The sequence below is a fragment of the Staurois parvus genome, unplaced genomic scaffold (assembly GCF_062004578.1).
Source record: "Staurois parvus isolate SC_StPar_1 unplaced genomic scaffold, SC_StPar_1.0 ptg000783l, whole genome shotgun sequence".
Taxonomy (NCBI): Eukaryota; Metazoa; Chordata; class Amphibia; order Anura; family Ranidae; genus Staurois; species Staurois parvus.
In genome coordinates this window covers 482352-510075 of record NW_028318579.1, presented here as the reverse complement: position 1 = coordinate 510075, position 27724 = coordinate 482352, and the positions used below count along the sequence as shown (strand labels likewise).

At 44.1% G+C, this 27724-nt stretch overlaps 1 protein-coding gene across 16 annotated transcripts in view; it reads right to left on the bottom strand.

The window, feature by feature from the left end:
* PTK2 (protein tyrosine kinase 2) overlaps positions 1–27724 on the bottom strand; it is a 473957-nt gene that overhangs the window by 7211 nt on the left and 439022 nt on the right. For all 16 annotated transcript variants that reach the window (XM_089654639.1, XM_089654641.1, XM_089654642.1 and 13 more), the window contains 3 exons: positions 25037–25143; positions 6874–7029; positions 4571–4651 (listed from right to left, as the gene is read on the bottom strand). In XM_089654639.1, the coding sequence (XP_089510765.1) occupies positions 4571–4651; positions 6874–7029; positions 25037–25143 (344 nt within the window). The remainder of the gene's footprint in view (positions 1–4570; positions 4652–6873; positions 7030–25036; positions 25144–27724) is intronic.

The following is a 27724-nucleotide window of genomic DNA, read 5'->3' as shown; positions in this document are numbered from 1 at the left end:
ACTTTGCTATAAGCAAGCATTTACCTGAATGAAATCGATTCATTCAGATTTTTTTTTTTTTTTTGTGCTTAGCTGTGATTTGGCCACAGCTAATCACATGACATGTGCATGTGATTAGCTGTGACCATTCACAGCTAGGCACTAGTATACAATGGATGGCATGAATGAAGCCATCCATTGTATACAACTGTCATGTGACCTGCTGTGATTGGTCACAGCAGGTCACGTGGTACCAGCAACGGGGGCCGGTACTCAGATCTGTCATCGGCTGTGTCCGAGGTACACGGCCGGTGACAGATCGCGCCGCTGCGCGGCTCTTCATTAGCGCATGTGCGGGAGCACGCCAAATGACGTGCACCCGGAATGCCGAAGCACTTTTAAAGCCGCCAAATGGCCATTGGCCAGGCGGCTAATGGTTAAAAAGCCCAACAGATTTGCTGACAAAAAAAAAAAAAAAAAGCTCAACAGTGATTGGTCATTTTTGGCATTGTTTTCTATCATTGTGAGCGAAGCATATCAGAACCTGTCATAGAGGATTACAATTTACACCTGAGGGACTGTAGTTCGTGTTTTAATAGCTATGTAAATAAATTCAATATTATCTTTATGGGCATTTCTGAAAAGCAGTAAAAGTGATATTCATCAAACATTTCCTGCACATGAATCCGTCACTGTAATTTAAAAACGCATACATTAGGAAAACGCACCCGCAATGAACATCACATTCATTGCTTTATAAATGTGCCCTGATATGCCTTCTCAAATATCAGGACAGCAGACAAATCTACACTATATTGCCAAAAGTATTGGTCGGCCTGCCTTTCCACGCACATGACCTTTAATGGCCCCCCAGTCTTAGTCCGTAGGGTTCTATATTGAGTTGGCCCCGCCCTTTGCAGCTATAACAGATTCAACTCTTCTGGGAAGGCCGTCCACAAGGTTTAGGAGGGTGTCTATGGGAAGGTTGGACCATTCTTCCAGAAGCACATTTGTGAGGCCAGGCACTGATGTCGGGGGAGGAGGCCTGGCTCACAGTCTCCGCTCTAATTCATCCCAAAGGTGTTCTATGGGTTTGAGGTCAGGACTCTGTGCAGGTCAGTGAAGTTCCTCCACCCCAAACTGGCTCCTCCATGTATTTATGGACCTTGCTTTGTGCACTGGTGCGCAGTCATGTTGGAACAGGAAGGGGCCATCCCCAAACTCTTCCCACAAAGTTGGGAGCATGAAATTGTCCAAAATGTCTTGGTATGCTGATGCCTTAAGAGTTCCCTTCACTGGAACTAGGGGGCCAAGTCCAACCACTGAAAAACATCCCCACACCATAATCCCCCCTCCACCAAACTTTACACTTGGTACAATGCAGTCAGGCAAGTACCATTCTCCTGGCAACTGCCAAACCCAGACACATCCACCAGATTGCCAGAGAAGCGTGATTTGTCACTCCAGAGAACACGTCTCCGCTGCTCTAGAGTCCAGTGGCGGCGTGCTTTATACCACAGCATCCGAAGCTTTGCATTGCACTTAGTGATGGAAGGCTTGGATGCAGCTGCTCGGCCATGGAAACCCATTCCATGAAGCTCTCTACGCACTGTTGTTGGGCTCATCTGAAGGCCACACCAAGTTTGGAGATCTTTAGCTATTGACTCTGCAGATAGTTGGTGACTTCTGCGCACTGAGCGCTTCAGCATGCGCTAACCCCGCCCTGTCATGTGACGTGGCCTACCACTTGGTGGCTGAGTTGCTGTTGTTCCCAGTTGCTTCCACTTTGTTATAATCCCACTAACAGTTGAGCGTGGAATATTTAGTAGCCAGGAAATGTCACGGATGGACTTATTGCACAGGTGACAACCTATCACGGGACCACGCTTGGAGTCACTGAGCTCCTGAGAGCGACCCATTCTTTCACCAATGTTTGTAGAAGCAGTCTGCATGCCTAGGGGCACCTGTGTCCATGGAGGGGATTGGAACACCTGAATCACATGATTTGGAGGGCGGGCCCAATACGTTTGGCAATATTTCTACATCTATACTTCCAGGATTACAATACTACACCTAAGCAAAATACTATATAACAGTAAGTGACATACTGACTATAATACAACAAGCATACATTACGTAACACATGTACACACAGTGGCCACTTTATTATATACACCTGCACAGAAACTGGCAGACAGCATATCACCAAACTGCAACTTATGCAGGCCATAGACGGGTCGAACATCGGCCGATTTTTCGAACGATAAATGAAAAAATCGGTCGTTCGTTCGACGTTATCACCAACGAATAAAAAAAAAAAATTGTCCGACTAAATCATAAAGTTCACCCCATAACTTCTGTCCCTTTCAAGTCACAGCTCATGCGCAGATTTTTTTATTGTTAAAACGATCGTCCGATTTGGCCATCATTGCCGGGAAAATCTTCCGCATTAAGCGCAGGAGGATACTTACTGTTATATAATGATACCATGTATCTCTCTCCTCCATTCAGAGGTGGGCAGGCTTCACAGTGAATAGCCAATCAGAGACTATCACAGTGATCAGGTGACCTAGAATCGGGAGTTCTGGGTCCTGATCGTTAGAATGGGGTGTCATTGAGAGCCCCGGGTCCCGTTCTTTGTGCTGGGAGCGCGCCATGTTCCCAGTGGAAAGACAGGTATGCTGTGGCCCCAAAAAGTCCAGTTCTGTGAGGTTGCTAATCTGCGTGCGGTCAAAGTCAAGGGAATAATACACAGATGGAAAGGTCTGATTTTGGTGGAAAAAGAATGTATCCTTTGGGGTGAGGTGAATCAGGGTATGTGTATGGCCTACAAGCTGGAAATACAGCCAGTGATTTCTTTGGCTCAACCTGCTGGCTAAAGCAGAGATATCTAATAGATTCCTCCATTGTATCCAGCCTGTCAGTGCAACCGGCTGTCAGAACACCTGAACAGTGCCTGCATCTGACAACAGTGCCTCCACTTCCATGCTGCCCTATAGCAGAAATACTGCAACAGGGTGGCAGGGGTGCACAAAATCACACACATATATATATATATATGCATGATTTTGCAGTTCCGGTTAGAGGGGGAGGAGCGTGCACCCTACCCGTGCCGCCATTCACAGCCTCGGCTATCAATCACCAGGTCCTGGCCGATGATTTCTGATGGGGTAGAGACCTGTATGTAAACAATACAGATCTCTCCGCTGTCAGCTCCTGTACACTGCTTTATATAGCTCTGCATAGCACAGCCATACAAAGCAGTGTGCTTACAGTGAAACACACATAGCCCCCATAGTAAAACAGCACAGTTAACCCTTTGATTGCTCCACATTAACCCCTTCCTGTCTAGTGCCATTAGTACAGTGTCAGTGCTTTTTATTAGTACTGATCACTGTATTGGTGTTACTTGGGGGTGGCAGTGCGGCAGTTACCCCCCAGTGTCAGAATGCCTAGTGCCATCAGTACAGTGTCAGTGCTTTTTATTAGTACTGATCACTGTATTGGTGTTACTTGGGGGTGGCAGTGCGGCAGTTTTCCCCCCAGTGTCAGAATGCCTAGTGCCATTAGTACAGTGTCAGTGCTTTTATTCCCCCCCAGTGTCAAAATGCCCGCTGCAGTCCTGCTATAAGTCGCTGATCGCCGCCACTACTAGTTATAAACATTCCAGTATCTATACCCCTATTTATAAATGCTATAACTTTCAAGAAACCAATTAATTTACACATATTGTGATTGTTTTTTTTTTTTAGCAAAGACATGGAGCAGAATACATTTTGGCCTAAATTTATGAAGAAATTTGATTTTTAATTTTTTTTTACTGGACATGTTTAATAGTAAAAAGTCAAAAATATAGTTTTTTTTTTTTCAAAATTGTCGGTCTATTTTTGTTTATAGCACAAAAAATAAAAAACGCACAGACGATCAAATGCCACTGAAAGAAAGCTCTATTTGTGCAGAAAAAAAAAAGGACATAAATTTCATTTGGGTGCAGCGTTGCATGACCGTGCAATTGTCAGTTAAAGTAACGCAGCGCCGTATCGCAAAAAATGGCCTGGTCAGGAAGGAAGGTAAACCCTCTGGAGGGCGAGGGGTTAATAGAAAAAAATTTTGCTGATCCTAGTGTTGCCGACAAGACCACCCACAGAATGAATTCCAATTCTACAGGAATCAGAGAAAATTCTATGCAGTTATGCCCAGCTTAAGAGATGCCAACTAGTCTGAACAAACCAAACCGAATTAATGGCAGAAATCCAGTAAGAAATTAAGCTGTTCTGAAGCAGGGGCGGACTGACAACTCATGGGGCCCCCGGGCAATAGGGGATCATGGGGCCCCTGTGTCCTTGCCCAAACTCAAAAAAAGCCTATGAAAAAGGTACCAGGGGCATCTCATGGGGAACATGGGACCCGTGTCCTCGCCCAAACTCAAAAAAGCCTATGAAAAAGGTACCAAGGGCATCTCATGGGGCCCCCGGGCAGTGCCCGAGTTTCCAAATGGTCAGTCCGCCCCTGTTCTGAAGACTACCCAGTACTGGTCAGGGGTATACAATGAAGAGGCCACTGAATATATGATACTGAGATCACCACTCACCTCTCTGTGTGTACTCGCAGGAAGAACAGGAATGGTCTCATCAACCGTAGCCAGCAAAGTGCGCAATGCCAGCCCCACCCCCTGTGGATAAACAGCATAGGTCCATGTTACTATTTAGGTGCTCCTCTTAATAAACATACATCTGTGTATTCGAGTTTCATGTTTACTTTTAATTGCAGTAATACCCAAGTAAAAAAAAAAAAAAGAAAGAAATAGAATTCCTCCTGCCTGGGCCAGACTTCAGTTGGGTGAATTCTGATTGGCTGTTAAGATTTCTAGCACCAGGGATTAGAAGCAGCTTATTATATACAGTCGGTGATCCATTCACAATGCTTCATTACCATCACAGAGTGAATATACAGACTCCAGGCAGATATGTCACTGGTGGTAGAGAGACCCAGGACCTGCAAATAATCAATGTTCAACACTAGGCCAGCATGCTGACTATTCTCTTGCTCACTGACCTAAAAACCTCCCAGGATATTGGACATCGGGGACAGGCAGAGCCTTATAACTTAAAGAGACCATTCATTTCAACAGAAATCTTCTCCTAAAATTTTATGTCCAATTAACAGATTGTATGCACGTTATTTACTGCTATAATCCTCCCTTGTGTAGACAACTTAACGCCCTGAGACTGCTGCTGGGTGCCGCCATCTTGGACAAGAGGACTCTAGTGGTGGTTGTCAGCTTACAAGGTGTAAAGGGCTGAAATACAACCCATGATATATCCAAAACCACATATATGTAAACTGTTGGCGCTATATAAATCCTGAATAATAATAATCATCATAGACTGAAGACTTACTAAAGGAAATGGTCAGAGACTGTTCTACAGGAGTGGTTGGAGACTGTAGGAGAAAGTCAGAGAATAGGGGCATGTTACAAGAAACTGCTACTGTTACTGCAGGTTCCTTTACAAGTCAATGCTTCCAACTACTGACTGCTTGGGCCCGAGGGCCACACTTCAAACATCAAAGGGCAGCATGGGCTGCAGGTTGGGCACCATGGCTCTACAGTATCCTCCCTTCACTCCTCCCCTGGGAATGTTATGTAGGGAGATGAATGGAGGGACAGAGGAGCTGGTCCAGCACAGACAGCAATTAGACACTTCCAGAAGATGAGAGGGCTATGATGTGCAAGGAGGCTGGTTCTAGGTAACTGACTAGTCACGTTTGGAGTCACATTGCAAGAGCTAAAAAAAAAAAGTATATATTTTTTGGAAAGGAAACAGACTTCTGTGATTTTTACCTGCAAGTTTCTATTTAAAATGTATGCAAACTCTAACAATGAACTCTCATTTGCTCCCTCTTTCTTAGCTGAACGTACAGTTAAAAGAATTTTGTTATATTTGTTCTATAGGTGCAACAATTTACCCAGCGGTCCTGCCAGAAATCCAGTTCTATCATGTGCCATGTGCACTCTGAGGTGTGGGCAGCACAGGGGCTAAATGGTTAGCACTTCCGCCTGGCAGTACTGGGGTCGTTGGTTCAAATCCAGCCACAGCACCACCTGCCTGGAGTTTGCATGTTCTCCCTGTGCCTGCGTGGGTTTCTTCCGGGTACTCCGGTTTCCTCCCACACTCCAAAGACATGCTGGTAGGTTAATTGGCTTCTGTCAAAAATGGCCCTGGTATGTGTATGTATGAATGTGAGTTAGGGACCTTAGATTGTACACCCCTTGAGGGTTAGGGACTGATGTGAATGTACAATATATATGTAAAGGGCTGCGTAAACTGATGGCGTTATAGAAGTACCTGAAATAAATAATAATCTCAAGCAGTGTGATCAGTCTCAACCACTACAGAACACCTTTCCCTATGTTATGAAGAAGAGGAGAAGGGGAGGTGTTTTCTAGTCCTAAAATGCTTCCTTTCCTGCTGCTCCTCCATATACAGAATGCCGTGAATGTTAACACCTTAGGACAGGAATGTGTTGCCGGCAGTATTCCCAGGTGATAAAGGAAAAAAAGAAAACCGTCACCACATTCAAGGATTTTAAGCTGCAATATATTACAATTTTGTTCTCAGGTTTGGATAGGAGAAGTATACATGGACATGTTATGGGGCCCCTTGCACAAAGGGCCATCTAGGAGCAGTGCCAGGAGGGACAGGTGCTGCATCCAGCTCCGCTCCAGGCAGCCTGTCAGAGTCTATGACAGGCAGTGGCTGGACAGGGCATAATGCTAGACCGAATGGTACCAGCGTTTAGGGCCCTGTGCATCCAGGGACGAAGGTCCGGAACATAGAAAGCACTGCTCCTAGCCTCCCCTTAGTAGCAGAAAGCAGCAAATACACAGCTCACCTTTACCATGGGGACATACTCCTCAGGGGGGGCCGGCTGGATCTTACTAGACATTTCTATTACAGCTTTCACCAGGCCTGTCACATTCTCATACACTTTGTCGTTCGTGCGATCCAAATTGGCTGTGGGAGGAGGGCTAATCTCTTGTGGCTGTATCTGATTGGAAAGAAAGAAACAAGTGTGAGTGAGTACTGAAGACACTGGATTCAACAGCTAAAATGAAAGCGGCCGCTAAGTGGAGCCCTTTATTATGAAATACAGACAGACCACAAGTGTTCATGGAGAAAGGAAAACAATGACCAATACTGACAGAGAAGCCACTGATTCATGCTGCAGCTGTACTTTCACACTGAAATTTACACTTGACAAAGAAGTCCCTGTGGGCATTTCACTCAAATGTACAGGCAGCAAGGTTTACTGTCAGACTGAGCTGCACCATGTGTGAAGGCTAGTATTTTCTCCCCAGTCCCATGGGAGGGGGACGTCGTCAGGTACACGAGAGAAGGACGTCGTCGGGTACACGGGAGGGGGACGTCGTCGGATACACGGGAGGGGGACGTCGTCGGGTACACGGGAGGGGGACGTCGTCGGGTACACGGGAGGGGGCCGTCGTCGGGTACACGGGAGGGGGACGTCGACGGGTCCACGGGAGGGGGACGTCGACGGGTACACGGGAGGGGGACGTCGACGGGTACACGGGAGGGGGACGTCGTCGGGTACACGGGAGGGGGACGTCGTCGGGTACACGGGAGGGGGACGTCGTCGGGTACACGGGAGGGGGACGTCGTCGGGTACACGGGAGGGGGACGTCGTCGGGTACACGGGAGGGGGACGTCGTCGGGTACACGGGAGGGGGACGTCGTCGGGTACACGGGAGGGGGACGTCGTCGGGTACACGGGAGGGGGACGTCGTCAGGTACACGTTTCACTTTACAAAAAGCTGGGCTGTGATGAACATCTTCACTGGGCAAAAACCTGCCAGGCTTTCTTTATCTAATCCCACATTGCAGTCAGGTACCGCCGGTGATACATTTCCTACTTGCACGGTTAAGTATTTAAGTCAATCTTTTGGGAGTGTGCCCCCTTCCTTCTCTGTTCAAAATGACGAATATGCAAAGATATAGAAAAATGCAAACATTTTGCTTGATCTTTGTGTATCAGTACTGCTTGGACTGAGAAGAAGGGGGGTAGAGACCTTCGAAACTTGTCCTGAATATGAAACTGTTAGGGCTCATGTACACGGGGCGTTTGGAAAACACTTTTGAATGACGGAAACTGACTGCTGGAAAACGTAGGTTAAAAAACATCAGTTTAGCCGCGTTTGCATACCGCGTTTTTAAAAGATAACCTTAGGAGACCTTCCGATTGCCTGGGGGGGGAGAGATCAGGAAGAAATATTTTTCCCAGCAGGAGCAAATTGGATCGTGCTTTGCTGGTCTTTTTCTGCCTTCCTCTGGATCAACTGTGGGTATAGGATTATAACTTTTATTTTTTCTATGGTTGAACTGGATGGACTTTTGTCTTTTTTCAGCCAGACTAACTATGTAACCCTCCCAAATGCCCTGAATGCACTGAAAAACAGTAAATAATTAACTAATCGGACATTTTGAGAGAAATAGAGAGAGCAGAAGCAGAGATAGCAGTATGTGTTGAGATGACCCGTCTTTTCTGGTTGTATTCACTATGGATCCCGTCATGAGCATAATGCGGCGCGTTCTACCATTGTTTCCTTCATGCAAAACCTGGAAATGACTGCGCTGGTGTACCGGGTCCATTTGAATACATGGAAAATGCTTTGCATGCATTTCTGATGATGAAAAAAGGCTCTGGACAGTATCTGGGCATGGAACAGTTAAAAAATGCTTCTAAACGCAAACGCGTTTACAAGCGTTTGCAGTTTGAAATGCCGGTAAAATCTACTCCTGAGCGCAAGTTTGATGCGTTCAAAAAACCGACTGTAAATGATGATGTGTACATGGAAACATAGGAAAACATTAGGGAGAGTTCAGGGGCTGATGAAAAAAAACGCTGAACAGATCCTGAACGTCAGTTTATCAGCTGCAGTGTACATGAACCCGTCGTGCAAATAAGAGAAGGTGCATGGACAGTGCTCACCTGTGTTGCTGGAAATGCACCAATACGGCTACAATCAATTAAAAAAGTGTATGTCACCCCAACATTTCATATTCCTGATATGTGTCTGTGGTACTGCGTACTTGTATGAAAAAGTATCCCGTTCTCTTTGCATTGCTTCCTTTGTGTGGAATCCCTAGTGATCCAATAAAGTCTCACTGCTTTCCTATTCCAAACTGACCACACTAACTGTGGGAGCACATCCATCCCAGTGTGGTCGGTTTTCTGTGCATTCTATTTGGGAGCTTATCCCGCCTGTACTCCAGTGGTCAGACTTCTGCTGACACACCACATTCACAGCTCTTCACTGGGAATATCACTGTACTGCCTCTCTAAACCCTACTGTACATGCAACTGAGAACAGACATCATGTGATCATATATTTAAAAAAAAAAAAAAAAAAAAGTATTTACATTTTTTTTTATATCATATATACACAAATGTTTTGCCTCTCCCTTTTAAACTCTATGGGATGTTTTGTTTCTTACTTCAGAGAGTACAACCGAAACAATCCGCATTGGAATTTATGAATTACCAGAGTCCCCCTGGACTTGGATCTACTCGGATCGGACAGATGAGCTGTTCAATTGAATCAAAACATTTGCAAATTTCTAATTATCTAATCAATTTTCCTGTCTCTATTATAAAATATATGGGCAGCATAGTGGTTAGCACTGCCGCCTAGCAGTACTCGGGTCGTTGGTTTGAATCCCAACCATGACATCACCCGCCTGGAGTTTGCATGTTCTCCCTGTGCCTGCGTGGGTTTTCTCCAAGTACTCCGGTTTCCTCCTACACTTCATAGACATGCTGGTAGGTTAATTGGCTCCTCTCACAATATGTATGTCCCGTGTACCTGACGATGGCCCCCTCCCATGTACCTGATGATGGACCCCTCCCGTGTACCTGACTATGTACAATATATATGTAAAGCGCTGCGTAAATTGACGGCGCTATATAAGTACCTGAAATAATAATAATAAATATTATTGTACAGGATTTATATATTATTATACAGGATTTATATTATTATTACTATTATACAGGATTTATATATTATTATACAGGATTTATATATTATTATTATTACTATTATACAGGATTTATATATTATTATTATTATACAGGATTTATATATTATTATTATTACTATTATACAGGATTTATATATTATTATTATTATACAGGATTTATATATTATTATTATTACAATACAGGATTTAAATAGCACCAACAGTTTTCTCAGCGCTTTACAATATATGTTGTATCTATAATGCAGATCCTTGTTTTTACGGCCAGGCCAAGATATTTTATATGTTGCATCTATAATGCAGAGCCATTCTTTTATTGGTGGGCCAAGTGGAGATTGTGGATTACTCAGGATAAGGAAAGCATGCGAACAATGTGCTCGGTTTGCCATGAGCAGTTTCATACGTTTGGATCTCGGCTTTGTTGTGGTTACATGGGTTGGTAACTAAGCAGGTTGGGTCTGGAGGACTCCCTCCCTCTGTCTGCGCACCCATTCCATGCCGAGTTCTCAGGCGCTAGCGACACCAGCTTCTGGATACACTGTGGCCGTGCCACCATTATATGCAGATTTATGTCACTGCACTGCTAGAGGAGAATGATGGAACCGACAACAAGGTTTTCCTATGTCATGGTTTAAAAACACATCAGGCCTCATGCACACTGCGTGTTTGGCTCAAATGCATGAGATCCAAGTGTTTTGGTGATGGAAGAAGGCACAGTTGGGGACATTGGGGAACTGGAGAAAGTACAGAAGAGGGCAACTAAACTGATATGAGGCATGGAGGAGCACAGCTATGAGGAAAGATTAGAGGAACTGAATGTATTCTCTACTGAGAAGAGGAGATTAAGGGGGATACGATCTCCATGTATAATACATAAGGGGGGATACGATCTCCATGTATAATAGATAAGGGGGATATGATCTCCATGTATAATACATAAGAGGGGGATATGATCTCCATGTATAATACATAAGGGGGGATATGATCTCCATGTATAATACATAAGAGGGGGATATGATCTCCATGTATAATACATAAGGGGGGATATGATCACCATGTATAATACATAAGGGGGGATATGATCTCCATGTATAATACATAAGGGGGATATGATCACCATGTATAATACATAAGGGGGATATGATCTCCATGTATAATACATAAGGGGGGATATGATCACCATGTATAATACATAAGGGGGATATGATCTCCATGTATAATACATAAGGGGGGATATGATCACCATGTATAATACATAAGGGGGGATATGATCTCCATGTATAATACATAAGGGGGATATGATCTCCATGTATAATACATAAGGGGGATATGATCACCATGTATAATACATAAGGGGGGATATGATCTCCATGTATAATACATAAGGGGGGATATGATCTCCATGTATAATACATAAGGGGGGATATGATCTCCATGTATAATACATAAGGGGGATATGATCACCATGTATAATACATAAGGGGGGATATGATCTCCATGTATAATACATAAGGGGGGATATGATCTCCATGTATAATACATAAGGGGGGATATGATCTCCATGTATAATACATAAGAGGGGGATATGATCTCCATGTATAATACATAAGGGGGGATATGATCTCCATGTATAATACATAAGGGGGGATATGATCTCCATGTATAATACATAAGGGGGGATATGATCACCATGTATAATACATAAGGGGGGATATGATCTCCATGTATAATAAATAAGGGGGGATATGATCTCCATGTATAATACATAAGGGGGGATATGATCTCCATGTATAACACAAAAGGGGGGATATGATCTCCATGTATAATACATAAGGGGGGGATATGATCTCTATGTATAGTACATAAGGGGGTATGATCACCATGTACAATACATAAGGGGGGATATGATCTCCATGTACAATACATAAGGGGGGATATGATCTCCATGTATAATACATAAGGGGGGATATGATCTCCATGTATAATACATAAGGGGGGATATGATCTCCATGTATAATACATAAGGGGGATATGATCTCCATGTATAATACATAAGGGGGGGATATGATCACCGTATATAATACATAAGGGGGGATATGATCACCATGTATTATACATAAGGGGGGATATGATCTCCATGTATAATACATAAGGGGGGATATGATCACCATGTATAATACATAAGGGGGGATATGATCTCCATGTACAATACATAAGGGGGGATATGATCACCATGTATTATACATAAGGGGGGATATGATCTCCATGTACAATACATAAGGGGGGATATGATCTCCATGTATAATACATAAGGGGGGATATGATCTCCATGTATAATACATAAGGGGCATATGATCTCCATGTATTATACATAAGGGGGGATATGATCTCCATGTATAATACATAAGGGGGGATATGATCTCCATGTATAATACATAAGGGGGGATATGATCTCCATGTATAATACATAAGGGGGGATATGATCTCCATGTACAATACATAAGGGGGGATATGATCACCATGTATTATACATAAGGGGGATATGATCTCCATGTATAATACATAAGGGGGGATATGATCTCCATGTACAATACATAAGGGGGGATATGATCACCATGTATAATACATAAGGGGGGATATGATCTCCATGTATAATACATAAGGGGGGATATGATCTCCATGTATAATACATAAGGGGGGATATGATCTCCATGTATAATACATAAGGGGGGATATGATCTCCATGTATAAATACATCAGTGGTTCATATAGTGAACTCGGTGTAGAGTTATTCCCCCTGAGGTCATCAATCTTTGTCTGGAGGAAAAGAGATTTAATCTACAAATACGGAAAGGTTTCTTCACAGTAAGAGCTGTGAAAATGTGGAATAGACTCCCTCAAGAGTTGGTTGTGGCCAGCTCAGTGGATTGCTGTAGGAAAGTCCTGGATTCTTTCTTGGATACACAGAATATAACTGGATATAACATTTATAGGTAAAGTTGATCCAGGGAATATCCGATTGCCTCTCGGGGATATCAGGAAGGGATTTTTTTTCCCAGCAGGAGCAAACTGGATCATGCTTTGCTGTTTTTTTTGCCTTCCTCTGGATCAACTGTGGGTATAGGATAACTTTTTTTCTTCTATGGTTAAACTGTATGGACTTTTGTCTTTTTTCAGCCAGACTAACTATGTAAGTAAAACTCTGTGAGAGGCTGAAAAGCGATGCAGCTGGACGGTGCAATGAGTGGTACCAATGTTCAGGGCAGTATGCGCCCAGGGATTAATGTCTGGAACACAGACTGCTGGCATTCCGGGAATTTGTCCCCGAGTGTGTACTGCCCCAAACATTGGCACCAATTGGTGCACCTTGCAGTCACAACAGCTTTCATACTCTTAAGAGTTTTACAGGCTGCTGGCAGAAGAGCTGGACGGTGCACCATGCCTTCCCCACGCATCAAAACGCCAGAGTCTCATGCACCATGGCTAAACGCCCAGTGTATACGTGGCCTTAAAGGGAGCTTGTCAGGCCTTTAGGTTGTGACAGAAAACGAAGAACAGTCATATCTAAATCTTTTATTTTCATCAGTTTCTACCTCACAGTTATCACCTTTTGTTCCACTTGCCCCTCCCTGTGTCAGCTCACAGGAGCAGGGCCCACCTAATGTTCTTGCATTGAAGTGTATTGTTGCTGTATTGTCTCCCTTTATACTGTAAAGTGACGCACAAACTGTTGCCGCTATATATATCCTGTATAATAATTAATGTGAGACAATACTTGAACATGAAGACAACTAAGAGCCATAAGGCATGCTCTTGGGGAGCCATGCTTGGACTGCAAAGATTAAAAATATTAGTGATCGTGTGATCACACTCTGTATGCAATATATTATATATACACACACTATATTGCCAAACTTATTTGGACACCCCTTTAAATCTTTGGATTCAGGTGTTCCAATCACCTCCATGGTCACAGGTGTATACAATCAAGCCCCTAGGCATGCAGACTGCTTCTACAAACATTGGTGAAAGAATGGGTCGCTCTCAGGAGCTCAGTGACTCCAAGCGTGGTCCCGTGATAGGTGGTCACCTGGGCAATAAGTCCATCCGTGACATTTCCTGGCTACTAAATATTCCACGCTCAACTGTTAGTGGTGTTATAACAAAGTGGAAGCAACTGGGAACAACAGCAACTCAGCCACCAAGTGGTAGGCCACGTCACATGACAGGGCGGGGTCAGCGCATGCTGAAGCACACAGTGCGCAGAAGTTGCCAACTGTCTGCAGAGTCAATAGCTAAAGACCTCCAAACTTGGTGTGACCTTCAGATGAGCACAACAACAGTGCGTAGAGAGCTTCATGGAATGGGTTTCCATGGCCGAGCAGCTGCATCCAAGCCTTACATCACCAAGTGCAATGCAAAGCTTCGGATACCGTGGTGTAAAGCACGCCGCCACTGGACTCTAGAGCAGAGGAGTCGTGTTCTCTGGAGTGACCAATCACGCGTCTCTGTCTGGCAATCAGATGGACGCGTCTGGGTTTGGCGGTTGCCAAGAGAACGGTACTTGCCTGACTGCATTGTACCAAGTGTAACGTTTGGTAGAGGGGGATTATGGTGTGGGGTTGTTTTTCAGGGGTTGGGCTTGGCCCCCTAGTTCCAGTGAAGGGAACTCTTAAGGTGTCAGCATACCAAGACATTATGGACAATTTCATACTCCCAACTTTGTGGGAAGAGTTTGGGGATTGCCCCTTCCTGTTCCAACATGACTGCGCACCAGTGCACAAAGCAAGGTCCATAAAGACATGGAGGAGCCAGTTTGGGGTGGAGGAACTTGACTGTCCTGCACAGAGTCCTGACCTCAACCCCATAGAACACCTTTGGGATGAATTAGAGCGGAGACTGTGAGCCAGGCCTCCTCCCCCGACATCAGTGCCTGACCTGACAAATGTGCTTCTGGAAGAATGGTCCAACCTTCCCATAGACACCCTCCTAAACCTTGTGGACAGCCTTCCCAGAAGAGATGAAGCTGTTATAGCTGCAAAGGGCGGGGCCAACTCAATATTGAACCCTACGGACTAAGACTGGGAGGCCATTGAAGTTCATGTGCATGGAAAGGCAGGCGACCAATACTTTTGGCAATATAGTGTGTGTGTGTATATATATATATATATATATATATATATATATATATATATATATATATATATATATATATATAGTCAGGTCCATAAATATTGGGACATCGACACAATTCTAACATTTTTGGCTCTATACACCACCACAATGGATTTGAAATGAAATGAACAAGATGTGCTTTAACAGCAGACTGTCAGCTTTATTTTGAAGGTATTTACATCCAAATCAGGTGAACGGTGTAGGAATTACAACAGTTTGCATATGTGCCTCCCACTTGTTAAGGGACCAAAAGTAATGGGACAATTGGCTTATCAGCTGTTCCATGGCCAGGTGTGTGTTATTCCCTCATTATCCCAATTACAATGAGCAGATAAAAGGTCCAGAGTTCATTTCAAGTGTGCTATTTGCATTTGGAATCTGTTGCTGTCAACTCTCAAGATGAGATCCAAAGAGCTGTCACTATCAGTGAAGCAAGCCATCATTAGGCTGAAAAAACAAAACAAACCCATCAGAGAGATAGCAAAAACATTAGGCGTGGCCAAAACAACTGTTTGGAACATTCTTAAAAAGAAGGAACGCACCGGTGAGCTCAGCAACACCAAAAGACCCAGAAGACCACGGAAAACAACTGTGGTGGATGAGCGAAGAATTCTTTCCCTGGTGAAGAAAACATCCTTCACAACAGTTGGCCAGATCAAGAACACTCTCCAGGTGTCATGGCGTGGGCATGTATGGCTGCCAATGGAACTGGTTCTCTTGTATTTATTGATGATGTGACTGCTGACAAAAGCAGCCGGATGAATTCTGAAGTGTTTCGGGAATATTATCTCCTCATATTCAGTCAAATGCTTCAGAACTCATTGGACGCTTCACAGTGCAGATGGACAATGACCCAAAGCAGACTGCAAAAGCAACCAAAGAGTTTTTTAAGGGAAAGAAGTGGAATGTTATGCAATAGCCAAGTCAATCACCTGACCTGAATCCGATTGAGCATGCATTTCACTTGCTGAAGACAAAACTGAAGGGAAAATGCCCCAAGAACAAGCAGGAACTGAAGACAGTTGCAGTAGAGGCCTGGCAGAGCATCACCAGGGATGAAACCCAGCGTCTGGTGATGTCTATGTGTTCCAGACTTCAGGCTGTAATTGACTGCAAAGGATTTGCAATCAAGTATTAAAAAGTGAAAGTTTGATTTTTTGACTATTATTCTGTCCCATTACTTTTGGTCCCTTAACAAGTGGGAGGCACATACGCAAACTGTTGTAATTCCTACACCGTTCACCTGATTTAGATGAAAATACCCTAAAATTAAAGCTGACAGTCTGCAGTTAAAGCACAACTTGTTAGTTTCATTTCAAATCCATTGTGGTGGTGTATAGAGCCAAAAATGTTAGAATTGCGTCGATGTCCCAATATTTATGGACCTGACTGTATATATATACACACACACATATACACACACATATATATATATATATACACACACACACACACACATATATATATATATATACTCTCACACACACATACACACATATACGCTCACACACACACACACTGTATATACAAAAATTAACATGCCTGACTGTGACAAATCACAGCATACAAAACTAAAACCATTTTCCTGGTGACATCTGTTTGTCAGGCGATATGTTTGACAATCATACTATAACAATAGAACTAGCACGCACACACAAATAGGTGCTTACCCTCCAAGGCTAAATTCGAGCAGGGTGAGGGAAGGGTTAAATAATTTTATCATAGCCAAATAAAAAAAAAAAGAAAAGAAAAAGAAAATATTAATAAATGCAGCTGAGCAAAAACATGCATGACAAATTCAACAAAAAGCATCTATAAAGTAAGCTTTGCCCTATGTATGTATGTGGGGGAGGCAGATCGCTGGACTCTTGACATGCACACAGCACATGCAGAAATGAGGACATGCAAAGTTTAACTGGAATGAATCTTTATTTGTAACATGCAGAGGAACGGGCAGAAAGGGAGAGTGTTATGTGCCATATATTTGCTATAGATTATACTGCATGACCACTGTAATAGGGCCTGAATACTGTATACAGCGGAGATTGTGTGCATACCAGAAGAAGGACAATGATGCAGGAGCAGCAAGGGCCATACAATGTGTCAGAGGCCCAAAAGGCAACTTTCATAAGAAGAAAAAGAAGTATGCGCTCAACATTTGATAAAAAGGGAGCCCACAACGTCATCACAATACCAAAAATGCTCAATACTAAAGTTATAAATTCAAAACTTTACCTCAGACATGTGGAAGTCTCCAACAGTATTGCCCAGAGGACGCTGGCTGCTTCTGAGCTCTTTCTTTAGTGACACTATTGGTGATTTGCACATGTTGGAGGTAAAGCCTCACATTTATAAAAGGTCTAGTTGTGGAAACTTGCGGTTACATAAAAAGCACAATATCTCATTTCATTTTATGTTCTCCATACAGTAATTTAGGAACTTTTCCAATGAGTCATAACACCGCATTAAAAAGGACCTGGTGCCAATCACAAACAATTGTGCAGGTGAGGAGATTAGCAAAGACAGACAGCTGAAATGCATGTAGGAACTCCGTTCAGTCAGTATTGTGATTTTCACTGCCCAGCACACACATGATCAGGTGTTGACATGACTATTTTGTTCTTGCACTGTTTAACATCCATGAGGTGTCTTTATTATTATACCCACCATCCTCTCCATCACTACTAACAACGCCACCATCTCTCCCACCCCACTCGCCAAAGTCCTAGGTGTCACCCTGGACTCCCACCTCTCCTTCCTACCCCACATCCAACTGCTATCTAGATCTTGCAGGCTCCACCTCTGCAACATCTCCAAGATACGTACATTCCTCACCCCAGACACCACCAAACAACTCGTACACTCCCTCATCATCTCACGCCTGGACTCCTGCAATTCCCTTCTCACTGGGCTACCCAAACGAACGCTATCCCCACTCCAGTCGATCCTGAACTCAGCGGCTAGACTCATCCACCTCACCAACCGCTCCACATCTGCCTCCCCCCTCTGCCAATCCCTTCACTGCCTCCCGATTGCCCAACGCATCAAGTTCAAGCTGCTAACCCCGACCTACAAGGCCATTCACAATGCCGCCCCGAACTACATAACTGACCTGATACCCAAATACTACCCTACCCGTGCCCTCCGCTCCTCACAGGACCTCCTACTCTCTAGCTCCCTGGTCTCCTCCTTCCATGCCCGATTGCAGGACTTCTTTAGGACTTCCCCCATCCTCTGGAACTCCCTACCCCAATCCATCAGAATGTCACCTACCCTCCTCACCTTCAGGTGCACCCTGAAAACCCTCCTCTTCAGGGAAGCCTACGCCACCCTCACCTAACACCCGACCTCACCTAACAACCTCCTCCACTCTACCCACCACTCCATCCCCCACAGCCATCTCCTCCTGTGCCACCTTCCCCTCCATCCTAGATTGTAAGCTGGAAAAAGCAGGGCCCTCGAACCCCTCGTGTATTGTATTGTTACTGTCTTGTCTCATGTTATGTCCCCCTTGCTACTGTACAGCGCTGAGCAAACCCTTTGGCTCTATATAAATACTGTATAATAATAATACAGTATTTATAAAGTGCCAACAGTTCACTCAGCACTGTACATTACAAAGGGGGACTCTTTTGTTCTTGCACTGTTTAACATCCATGCGGTGTCACTGACTCTTGTTCTTGCACTGTTTAACATCCATGAGGTGTCACTGACTCTTTTGTTCTTGAACTTTTTAACATCCATGAGGTGTCACTGACTCTTTTGTTCTTGCACTGTTTAACATCCATGAGGTGTCACTGACTTTATTGTTCTTGCACTGTTTAACATCCATGAGGTGTCACTGACTTTATTGTTCTTGCACTGTTTAACATCCATGAGGTGTCACTTTCCTACTTCAAGCGGAGTTCCACCCAAAAATGGAAGCTCTGCTTGTTTGACTCCTCCACCCCCCCACTGCCATATTTGGCACCCTTTGGGGAGGGGGGGAGCGGGTACCTGGTTTTGACAGGTACCCACTCCCTGCTCACTTCGCCGCAGCGAAGAGAGACGGAAGTTCGGCCCCCTCCTTCCTCCCGCAGTCTCCTAGGAACCGTCACAGGTCCCAGAAGACTGCTGGACCAATCAGTAGGCACAGCGTGACTAGTGCATGCGTAGTGGGCACCCAGCTGTGAAGCCGCAAGCTGTCACAGCCTGGTGCCCACAGTTGAGATGTTGGCGCCGGGGAGAAGAAAAAGAGAAGGGAAAGTGCGGATGAGCACATTGCTGGACCCTGGGACAGGTAAGTGTTTGCAGGGGCGGACTGACCATTTGGAAACTCAGGCACTGCCCGAGGGCCCGGGGTCAGTAGGGGGCCCCAATGAGATGCCACTGGTACCTTTATCATAGGCTTTTTTGAGTTTGGCCAAGGACACAGGGGCCCCATGATCCCCTATTGCCCAGGGGCCCCATGAGTTGTCAGTCCGCCCGAGTGTGTGTTTATTAAAAATCAGCAGCTACAAAAACTAACTGCTGATTTTTAATAAACACAAAAACGGTTGGAACTCCGCTTTCAGGTCTGCTCTCAGCCCTTAAATGAGTATCAGCCCACTGCTGGAGTCCTTTTCAACACTTATGCCAATCAGGACTGGCTGAAACATGATAGCATGACAAGATGAAGTGAGAGAGAACTTCAAGAAGAATTCCAGGTATGGCAATTTTTACAAAGTTACATTGGTCTAGCTTGGACCAACGAAAGTATGTACAGTCAGTCACGGCCAAAAATCTTGTCCCCTCTGCATTTCTGTCAGAGAACACACCACTTCGCCCAGATAATTGCTGCAATTACAAATGTTTCAGCATTCTCATGTTTATTTCTTTTGTTTGTATTGGTATGACACACAAAAGTGGAGAAACAAAAAGCCAAATCTGGCGCAAACCCCCAAAAATGGACTGGACAAAATTAATGGCACCCTTAATGTAATATATGGTAGCACACCCCTTGGAAAAAATAACTGAAATCAATGGCTTCCTGTAACCATCAATGAGTTTCTTCCACCTCTCTACTGGAATTTTGGATCGCTCTTCTTTCCCCAACTGCTCCAGATCTCTCAGATTGGAAGGGTTCCTTTTCCCAATTGCTGTTCTGTGATCTCTCTACAGGAGCTCTATGGGATTGAGATCTGGACTCATTGCTGGCCAGTTCAGTCCTCTCCAGCACTTTGTCTGAAACCATTTCTGGGTGCTATTTGACGTGTGCTTTGGGTCATTGTCCTGCTGTAAGACCCATGATCTCTGACAGAGACCCAACTTTCTGACACCGGACTCTACATTGCACCCCAGAATTCTTTGGTAGTCTTCAGATTTCATAATGCCATGCACATGGCCAAGACATCCAGTGCCTGAAGCAGCGAAGCAACCCCAAATCATCCGTGACCCCCACCATGTGTGACTGGAGGGACTGGACTCTTTTCTTTGAAGGCCTCATTGCTTTTTCTCAAAACACCACTACTCCAGTGATCTCTACTAGCTTCCAAGTCCTGTGCTGAATGGCCGCCCTGCTGTATTCTGAACACAGGAGGTTAGCCACTTGGCATGGGCACCATTCCAAGAACCCTTTGCAATATCCCAATGAATGCACAACATTCTCTGATTGGACAAGGTGGAGAGGAGGGGAGAAGATGTTACTCTCTCCAAATCATCCAATCAGAGAATGCTTTGCATTCTCTGAGAAAAATGCAAAGCAGTCTCTGAATGGAGCCTGTGGCTAGCGGACGACCTTCTGGACCAATGAAACTATGTAAAAATATCCATACCTGGAATTCTTCTTTAAATGATTCACACTGCAGGATCCCCTACTTATTTATGCTGTGTGAAGGAGACTCTGGGAAGTTAATATACAGAAAGATTTGGATTATACTAACTAGTGCTATTTAGAATTTTGTTTCAGGGTCTCTAAACTTGTAAATAAAACCCTCCTGACCTTCTCAGCCAAAATTTAAATAAAATGCAGCACTTAGGGAATTAGAGGACAGCTAGCCACACATCCCACTTCCTTCACCCTCAGCCCAGCCTAGTCTCGGCCAGTAAACATTCCCGCTGATCCATCACTATAATGATGTGCCTCAATGGCAAGATAGAATGGGGAAGCTTTGGCATGACCAGGAAGTAGCAAACATTGTCCAATCAGAATTTCCCTGGCAGAGTGGGGGCAATCTGCATTTAGGCAGAGCAAGGGGCACCCCTCTAGGTGCATGCACTTTATACCTGAACTATACCATCCAGCATTCAAAGGCTTACAGATAATGCTACCTCTGCAGCAGGGCCGAAGCTTGCCCGCAGCCATCCTTGAGGCCACTATCCTTTGTGACATCTGAATTTCCTAATAGGAATCAAGCAGCCTCTTGCCAGCTGTAGTTGAGCTTTGCATCACAGCTGCTATTGATCTGCACAGTCTGAGGCTTGGCATCTTGCCTGTTAGAATTCTCACATACAAAAAGGCTGCTGCCAATGGTCAAGGCAGTGCTCGCTTTTAGAGAAGCGGGGAGTAAAAGCTTTCCAAGCTGAACACTCAACAAATTTCCATGGAAAATCACTGACGCCTGTGTACCCCAGTTATGTGCTACTGCAAGGCCTTTCCTGCTGCTTGGTAAATAGCAGAAATGTGGCTATTAATAGGTTCCTGGAACAGCTGGAACGCTTCAGCCTCTGTGCCTGGATTGCCGCTATTCCTGCACTGCACTGGACTCTGCTGTTGTCCTGGCCTGTCACTACAAAGGCAACGGAGTGTCCAAGTCCTGTAATCGGGGGATGTGAAGAATAAACGGACTGTCCAGTTATCTCAGGTATAAAGGAAGGATCAAATGCTGGACTTAAAAAAAATCCAGTATGCAGGAAAATCTCAACTATATATCTCCAAAGACATGCTGGTAGGTTAATTGGCTCCTGTCTAAATTGGCCCTAGTATGTGTATGTATGAACGTAAGTTAGGGACCTTAGATTGTATGCCCCTTGAGGGTTAGGGAACTTAGATTGTACGCCCCTTGAGGGTTAGGGACGGATGTGAATGTACAATATATATGTAAAGCATTTTGTAAACTGACGGCGCTAAAAAAGTACCTGAAATAAATAAAATGTGCGGTATGCTCCAATATGACAGCACTGGGTGTCTAAGAGGCCAATAGCCAAGCACGAATGCAGTCATGTGAGAGGAAGGAGAGCAAGTTACATGTTCCCCCAATATTCAATAGTACCTGATATGTCGCATCAAAGTGGTGGAAAGGAGCAGCTGGGGAGCAGAGGAAATTTAAAGCAGAGTTCCAGCTGAAGAAAAAAAAAAAAAAAGTCAGCAGCTACAAAAACTGTAGCTGCTGACTTTTAAAATACAGCCATTTACCTGTCCCTCGGTCTAGCGGTGTCCTCACCACGGCCGTCTTCTCTCCCTGGCGCCGTCATCTTTAGTGTGGGCACTCGGCAGTGACAGCCTGCGACTTCACAGCCGGGTGCTCACTGCGCATGTGCGAGTAGCGCTGCACTTTGAGAATAGTCTTCTGGGACCTGTCACGTGTTCCAGAGGACTACGGGAAGGAAGGAGAACTTCCGCTTCCGATCGCCTTAACTGATCGCAGCGGAAATGGGAGTGGGTACCTGCCAAATTCGGGTACCCGCTCCCCCCCTGCAGGTGCCAATCCCTAATGGGGAGCGGGGGACAAAGACTTAAAGCGGAACTTACCCTTTTGGGTGGAGCTCCACTTTAAAGTATAAGGTGTTGGTGGGGCTGTCATTAAAGTGCACTCGCTGCTTTGCCCATGCTACTGTATATTGCATTGGGAGATAAACAGTATAGAAAGATGACAAAGGGCTCCATTATCCATTTCAGTGGCACCTGTAATCACATCAGCAACATGGGCAACCTGTTAAAAAAAGCTTAGCACAGGTGTATGATTCCAGTGATGGCAAACATTCCTATATACTGTACATTCGTATTGGTCCATCACTATGACAGGCTACCTCAGTGACCAGCAGGAATGGGAAGGAAGCAGTAATGGGTGCACATGCCTGAAAGGGCTGAAACTTCAAAGCAGAGGGACAGCTGTAGGTGCCGACCCATTTTATGGGCCCCTACACACAGACTGGCAGAGGAGCCTTCAGTAAAATTCCTCCACCCTGGCAGCCCAGGTGTATTGTCACTGACATGAATGACTGTGTATTGCTGCACTCCTGTATATGGCAGTGCTACTGTAAACACGAGTACAGCATATGGATATATGTAGAAGATTGAAAAATTTCCGAACACTCTACTCGTGTTTACAACATAACCATCACATGCACGAGTACAGCAGCGTATACATTCATGACGATGACAGCGTATGCTGCACCTGGGCTGCCTGAGCAGAGGAATTATGGCGGCAGTGCATCAGTAGTCATCTTTTCTTCTTAATTATTAAAGTGACAGTTACTTAAAGCCCATTAAGTTATGTGGAAGATACATGCTCAGGGGCGGACTCACCATCTGGAAACTCGGGCACTGCCCGAGAGTCCGGGGTCAATAGGGGGCCCCATGAGATGCAGACCAACAAGGAGATTTGTTAATCTCTTTGTTGGTCTGCATATTTTTTGGCTACTGGATAGAAGCCATATACTGGGTGATACAGTCATTTATATTTGAACCTCTAAATCTATTTTTTACTAACTGGGCCCCATGAGATGCCCCTGGTACCTTTTTCATAGGCTTTTTTGAGTTTGGGCAAGGACACAGGGGCCCCATGATCCCCTATTGCCCGGTGGCCCCATGAGTTGACCCTCCCCATCAGTGCTGGGGTCACATAGGTTTTCACATTTTAGAATGCGGTAGCCTTTTAAAATTATGGACAGTTTGGAGGCACTCCAATTTAGAATGGGGTGCCTCAGGACCAGGGGCGGACTGACCATTTGGAAACTCGGGCACTGCCCGAGGGCCCGGGGTCAGTAGGGGGACCCATGGGATGACCCTGGTACCTTTTTCATAAGCTTTTTTGAGTTTGGGCAAGGACACAGGGGCCCCATGAGTTGTCAGTCCGCCCCTGTACATGCTCCAGCATGCAGAAGTTTGCAGAGCTTGTTTATAGCTCCAGAGCAGCGATCTACTGTCCAAAGAGGTTTTCCAATGCAGGAAAACCTCTCATAGTTCTTTACAGCTCAGTAATGCACATCCGCAGAACATAGAGGAACAAAAGGCGCAGCACAGTAGCTCAGTAGTTAGTACTTCTGCCTTGCAGCTCTGAGGTATGTGGTTAGACTGCATGGAGTTTGCACGTTATCCCTGTGCTTGTGTAGGTTTCCGCTGGATACTCTGGTTTTCTTCCACAGTCCAAAGACACGGGTAACTGATTCCTATCTAAAGTGGCCCTGGTATGTGTATGTATACATTTGAGATAGGGACTTTTGATTGTAAGCTCCTTGAGGGTTAGGGACTGATGTGTATGTGAGGCATAAACTGTCAGTGCAATATAGAACTGTAATACCAGAACTATATATTACCTGTAATGAGAATAATAGTAATAATAAGACTCCAAAAAGCAGAGCGTTCCCTAAAATGGCGAGATGTGAATGTATCCTATACACAGTTATTGTGTCGGCGTGTTCCAATGTAGATTTTGTTGCTTTTAGTTCTGACTGTCGTGTTCTTTAAGTCATGATGAAGTAAAGCATTCTGCAACAATACAACCAACACGACACACACAGACAGGAACCACTCCGAGACGAGTGACATAACACATCGGAGGAGATTCCACGAATGGCAATGAAGCACGATCTCGCAGTATGCCTCAACCAAAAGCGCTAAACACAAGTCCATGCGCATTTCCTACCTTCACACCCTCGTTGTAGCTGTCTGCGGGACTGTTCAGCCCGGCCAGGTTACTGACGTGGCTGGGGGCGCCCGGCCGGGGGGGCTTCTTAGGTGGAGCCGAGTGATCTGAACGGACAACAAAATAACATTATTTGGGGCTATGTCAGGCGACTTTTTTGCAACTTTTTTTTTTTTCTCACAAAGCAAATAATTACTTTTCATGGAATCGCTAACTTTTACAGAGACTTGTCGCTCGGCCAGTTCACGATGGAGTTTGAGTGGAATTTCAGGTGAGCTCACCGATGACAACTGCTCTGCATTCATGTTTATGACTTGGCTACAAATTGCTGAAAGAGAGCGACTGGTAGCAGAGAAGACCAACCCAATGCTGTAGAATAGCTTAACCACTTCCCGCCCGGCCCACGTACATAAACGGCCGTATGGGGGCAGTGCAGGAGCGGGTTGCCGTTCATAAACATGCATTTTCAGCCTGTGCGCACTCCCTGTGAGCACGCGGCACCGCGATCGGGTGCCCACTGCGTCCGGAGGACACAGCAGAACACCGATCGCTTAACGGGACCTCTGTGTGAGGTCCCGATCATGTGATCACTGATTGGCCAATCAGTGATCACATGAATAGTAGTAAGCAAGATGTCACTTCCTGGTATCATTGCTTACTATGTGTGAAATCTGTGAATGATCAGAGATCACATGGTACAAGGCTATTCACAACAGCCTTGTACCATGTGACAAGCTGTGACCAATCACAGCTCTCACAGTATTTCTCAATGGCTGCAAGAATGCAGCCAGAGAGAAGGAGAAATGTATTTATTTATTTCAGATACTTATATAGTGCCGTCAATTTACGCAGCACTTTACATATATATTGTACATTCACATCAGTCCCTAACCCTCAAGGGGTGTACAATCTAAGGTCCCTAACTTACATGATTGCTTTTACAGCTTTTATGGGTGTGAAAGCAATCAGTGTAAAAAAAAAAAAATATTCATCGCCCGCCACAAGTAGCACAGTGTCACTATGGTGACACTGTACTGCTAGGGTGACAGTATGTTAAAAAAAACAAAAAAACAAATGAGAATATAAAAAAAAAAAGAAACATAATTTTTTTTTTTTAATTATCTTTGGTGATAAACTAATTTGGGTTATTTTTTTTTTTTTTTTACTAAAGATAACTGAATACATCTTGGCCAAGATTTATGAAGATTATTTATTTGCAGAATTTTATAAGAAAAACACTTTTTTTAAAAATTTTTTGGACTTTTTCATTTATATAGCAAAAAAAAAAAAATCCCAGTGATGAATAAATACCACTAAAATAAAAGTTTTATCTGTCTCAAAATAATGCTAAAAAAATCATATAGGTACAGTGTTGCATGAACCCACAATTGTCAAAGTGTGACAGCGCTGCAAGCTGAAAATTGGCCTGGGCAGGAAGGGGGTGAAAGTGTCTGGACTTGAAGTGGTTAAACCACAGCGGGGACAAATTGCAAAAATGTGAATAAAGTGATGAAATCGCAAACTACAACTTGCCTCACTGGCACTAGTGACTTGCAACAGCAATTAAACTGACACTAAAGAATATCCTAAAATAATCTATGCAGAACCACTACTTAATAACCTGTAATCTATTTTCCATTAAATCATTTCCAACGGGGTTTTTTTGCCTCCTTGTAAAGTCCTCTGCAAGCCTTGAGCCTCTCCTTTTCCCCCTCACTTCTGGTAGTTTGGAATAAGTAGTGCACGGTAGTCGTGGTCATGTACACTGCTCTATGCACACTACAAATCCCATAGTCTATAGTCCATCTTGTCAGCAAGCAAGAGAGTGAATTGGAAAACTACACACCCTGACAGTCTTTGCAGCTGTCGGCATGCAGTTTTGAATGAACTACCACGGTGCAACTGCCTGCCTGTATTGGAGGTACATGCAGACCGTGACAGGACAGTGACATTACACCCACGATCTGCTGATTGTCGGTGCAATGCTTTATTTACAGGTCCCTAATGAAAAAAAAAATGCTTTTTTTTTACATGCAAAAAAAAAATGTACATTATTTTTTTTTGTAAAAGTGAACTTATCCTTTAAACCTGAGGATATTGTTACTTTAAATGCTAGTCTGATATGGTCCTAAGACAGCAATGGACTTCTCAAATCTTTCCTCTGTTGTCCCAAATTCAAAGCGTTCACCTTATCATACCTTCCAAAATAAATGATATAACAATATATTATTTATTGTTATTGTATATTGTTATTATTTATATTGGAATCAATAGCGAGAAACTGTTTCCTATAAATACTTTGATCCCAGGACTCGATCAGATAAGGTTTTATATATATATATATATATATATATATATATATATATATATATATATATCTATATCTATCTATATATATATATCTATCTATAACTATCTATATATATATATAACTATCTATATATATATATAACTATCTATATAATATTTATGTAAGAATACATAAATACTAAATCAGGGTTTGTGTCTCTATTAGGAAGATTTCCCCACAATTCCTGTCCCAGTGACCCTTCTGTGATATCCTGACACACTAGGTTTCCCTAGGCCAAGAAGTGAAGGTAAATGTCCCCAAACAGGCATACAATGGGGGAGGGGGGAAAGAAAAGGCTCTAAACCTTCTCCATGCACCAAAAAGTGGGAGAAAGAAAT